Source organism: Rutidosis leptorrhynchoides, chromosome 11 (genome assembly GCF_046630445.1).
Source record: "Rutidosis leptorrhynchoides isolate AG116_Rl617_1_P2 chromosome 11, CSIRO_AGI_Rlap_v1, whole genome shotgun sequence".
In the NCBI taxonomy this organism is placed as follows: domain Eukaryota; kingdom Viridiplantae; phylum Streptophyta; class Magnoliopsida; order Asterales; family Asteraceae; genus Rutidosis; species Rutidosis leptorrhynchoides.
The window spans coordinates 209,276,500-209,278,485 of NC_092343.1; the positions used below are offsets into that span (position 1 = coordinate 209,276,500).

Below are 1,986 nucleotides of genomic sequence, written 5' to 3' on the forward strand. Positions count from 1 at the left end.
CCCCTAACAATACTTGAAAATGTGTCATTCTGAGCATCCATTGATTCTTAAGTTTAAACTTCAAATCAATATATAGGTAAGGTATCAGTTATCCCTTTGTTACTGACATCACGTTGAGCATGAGACATGGATAGTAATCAATCTCATATTTAGCTCATACATTATGTTACTCGATCAAGATTGAAAGTGATAAAACAAACACCATTGGATACATCAATATAGTTTGAGCGTGGCCACGCATCTTAATCAATTTAAATCATCGAGGGGCCCATAGATGTCAATCTCTTATCCAGATAAGAGGAACAAATCCTGTCTAGACTACACACGTCTCTCATGTGTCTCATATTATACTTAACAATAGCTTTTATGATTGCCTGGCTAAAGAACAATGTTTGACTATGTTAAAGTATAACAATCCTCACACTTAAGACCCAATATATATCTACGGTCAAAGGATATAAAGATATTACCATTTTCAAGAATCACTTATGACATCGATCCATGAAGTGATCTTGAAAGCGGGTCATGTCCAATGTTTATTCTTCAATAAACATAGGTGAATTTGGTTGCAACTCCCTTGCTCTACTTTCATCTTCATGAAACTCAACCAACTTATTCACATTAGTCTTAACTCACAACTATTCCCATAGTTGTGATCGACTATGGATGTTTTTGAATAACGGGGTTATTCAAGGATTTAAACATACTAATAAAGAACACAATAATAATTATTAATGAGTATGATTATCTCCAAATACATCATATCATTTAATATAAATGTTGCATAAATGTTCCAAAATATCATAATACTAAATTACAAATCATTCCAATCATTAAAATTACGAAGCCCTATGCACCGAGCATGACCCTCGTGTTTTGATTGTGCCAAAGCCTTTGTAAAAGGATCAGCAAGGTTTTGATCTGTGTGAACTTTGCGAATACAAACATCTCCGTTTCCCACTATGTGACGTATATAGTGGAATCTCCTAAGGATATGTTTGGTGCTGTGATGCGATCTAGGTTCTTTTGCTTGAGCAATAGCACCATTGTTGTCGCAAAATATTTCTATGGGGTCTTCTATGCTTGGCATCACCCCTAAATCAGCAATGAACTTTTTCATCCACGCAGCCTCTTGTGCTACCTCCGATGCAGCAATGTATTCAGCTTCTGTAGTAGATTGTGCAACTACTTTCTTCTTAGAACTTTTCCAAGTTATAGCTCCTCCATTCAAGATAAAGACATATTCAGATTGTGATCGTGAATCATCTCTATCAGTTTGGAAGCTAGCATCTGTGTAGCACTTTACAGTAAGATCTTCTTCCACACCAACGTAAATTAAGAACATATCTTTAGTCCTTCTCAAGTACTTTAGGATGTTCTTGACAGCCATCCAGTAGCTTTCACCCGAATTTTGTTGGTATCTACTCGTCATGCTCAAAGCATACGATACGTCTGGTCTTGTGCATAACATGGCATACATAATGGATCCAATTGCAGAAGCATATGGAGTTCCATTCATTCATCTAAGCTCATCATTTATGATAGGACTTTGAGACTTGCTCAATATTGTACCATGTGACATTGGCAAAAATCCGCGTTTGGAATCTTGTATCTTGAATCTTTTTAGAATCTTTTCAATATATGCACTTTGGCTCAAGCCGATTAGCCGCTTTGATCTATCTCTATGAATTTTTATTCCTAGAATATAAGCAGCATCGCCAAGGTCTTTCATTTGAAAACACTTCCCAAGCCAAGACTTTACCTTTTGTAAAGTTGGGATGTCATTTCCAATAAGTAGTATATCATCTACATATAAGATTAAAAATACTACTATGCTCCCACTAGCCCATTTGTAAACACATGGATCATCTTCATTTTGGATAAAATCAAACTCTTTTATTTTCTCGTCAAAACGAAGATTCCAGCTTCTAGATGCTTGCTTTAATCCGTAAATGGCTCTTTTAAGCTTACACACTTTATTAGGAT

At 35.6% G+C, this 1,986-nt stretch overlaps 1 protein-coding gene across 1 annotated transcript; it reads right to left on the reverse strand.

Moving 5' to 3' along the window:
• Positions 1-814: 814 nt before the first annotated feature.
• LOC139875372 (secreted RxLR effector protein 161-like) lies at positions 815-1,519 on the reverse strand. Its single transcript, XM_071862710.1, has one exon. It carries the CDS (start codon positions 1,517-1,519, stop codon positions 815-817), a length of 705 nt encoding a protein of 234 aa, XP_071718811.1.
• Between the last annotated feature and the right edge of the window lie 467 nt (positions 1,520-1,986).

Excerpts from the sequence above, each read along its gene's own strand:
- LOC139875372 (XM_071862710.1), bottom strand. The coding sequence starts at position 1,519 with ATGAATGGAACTCCATATGCTTCTGCAATTGGATCCATTATGTATGCC.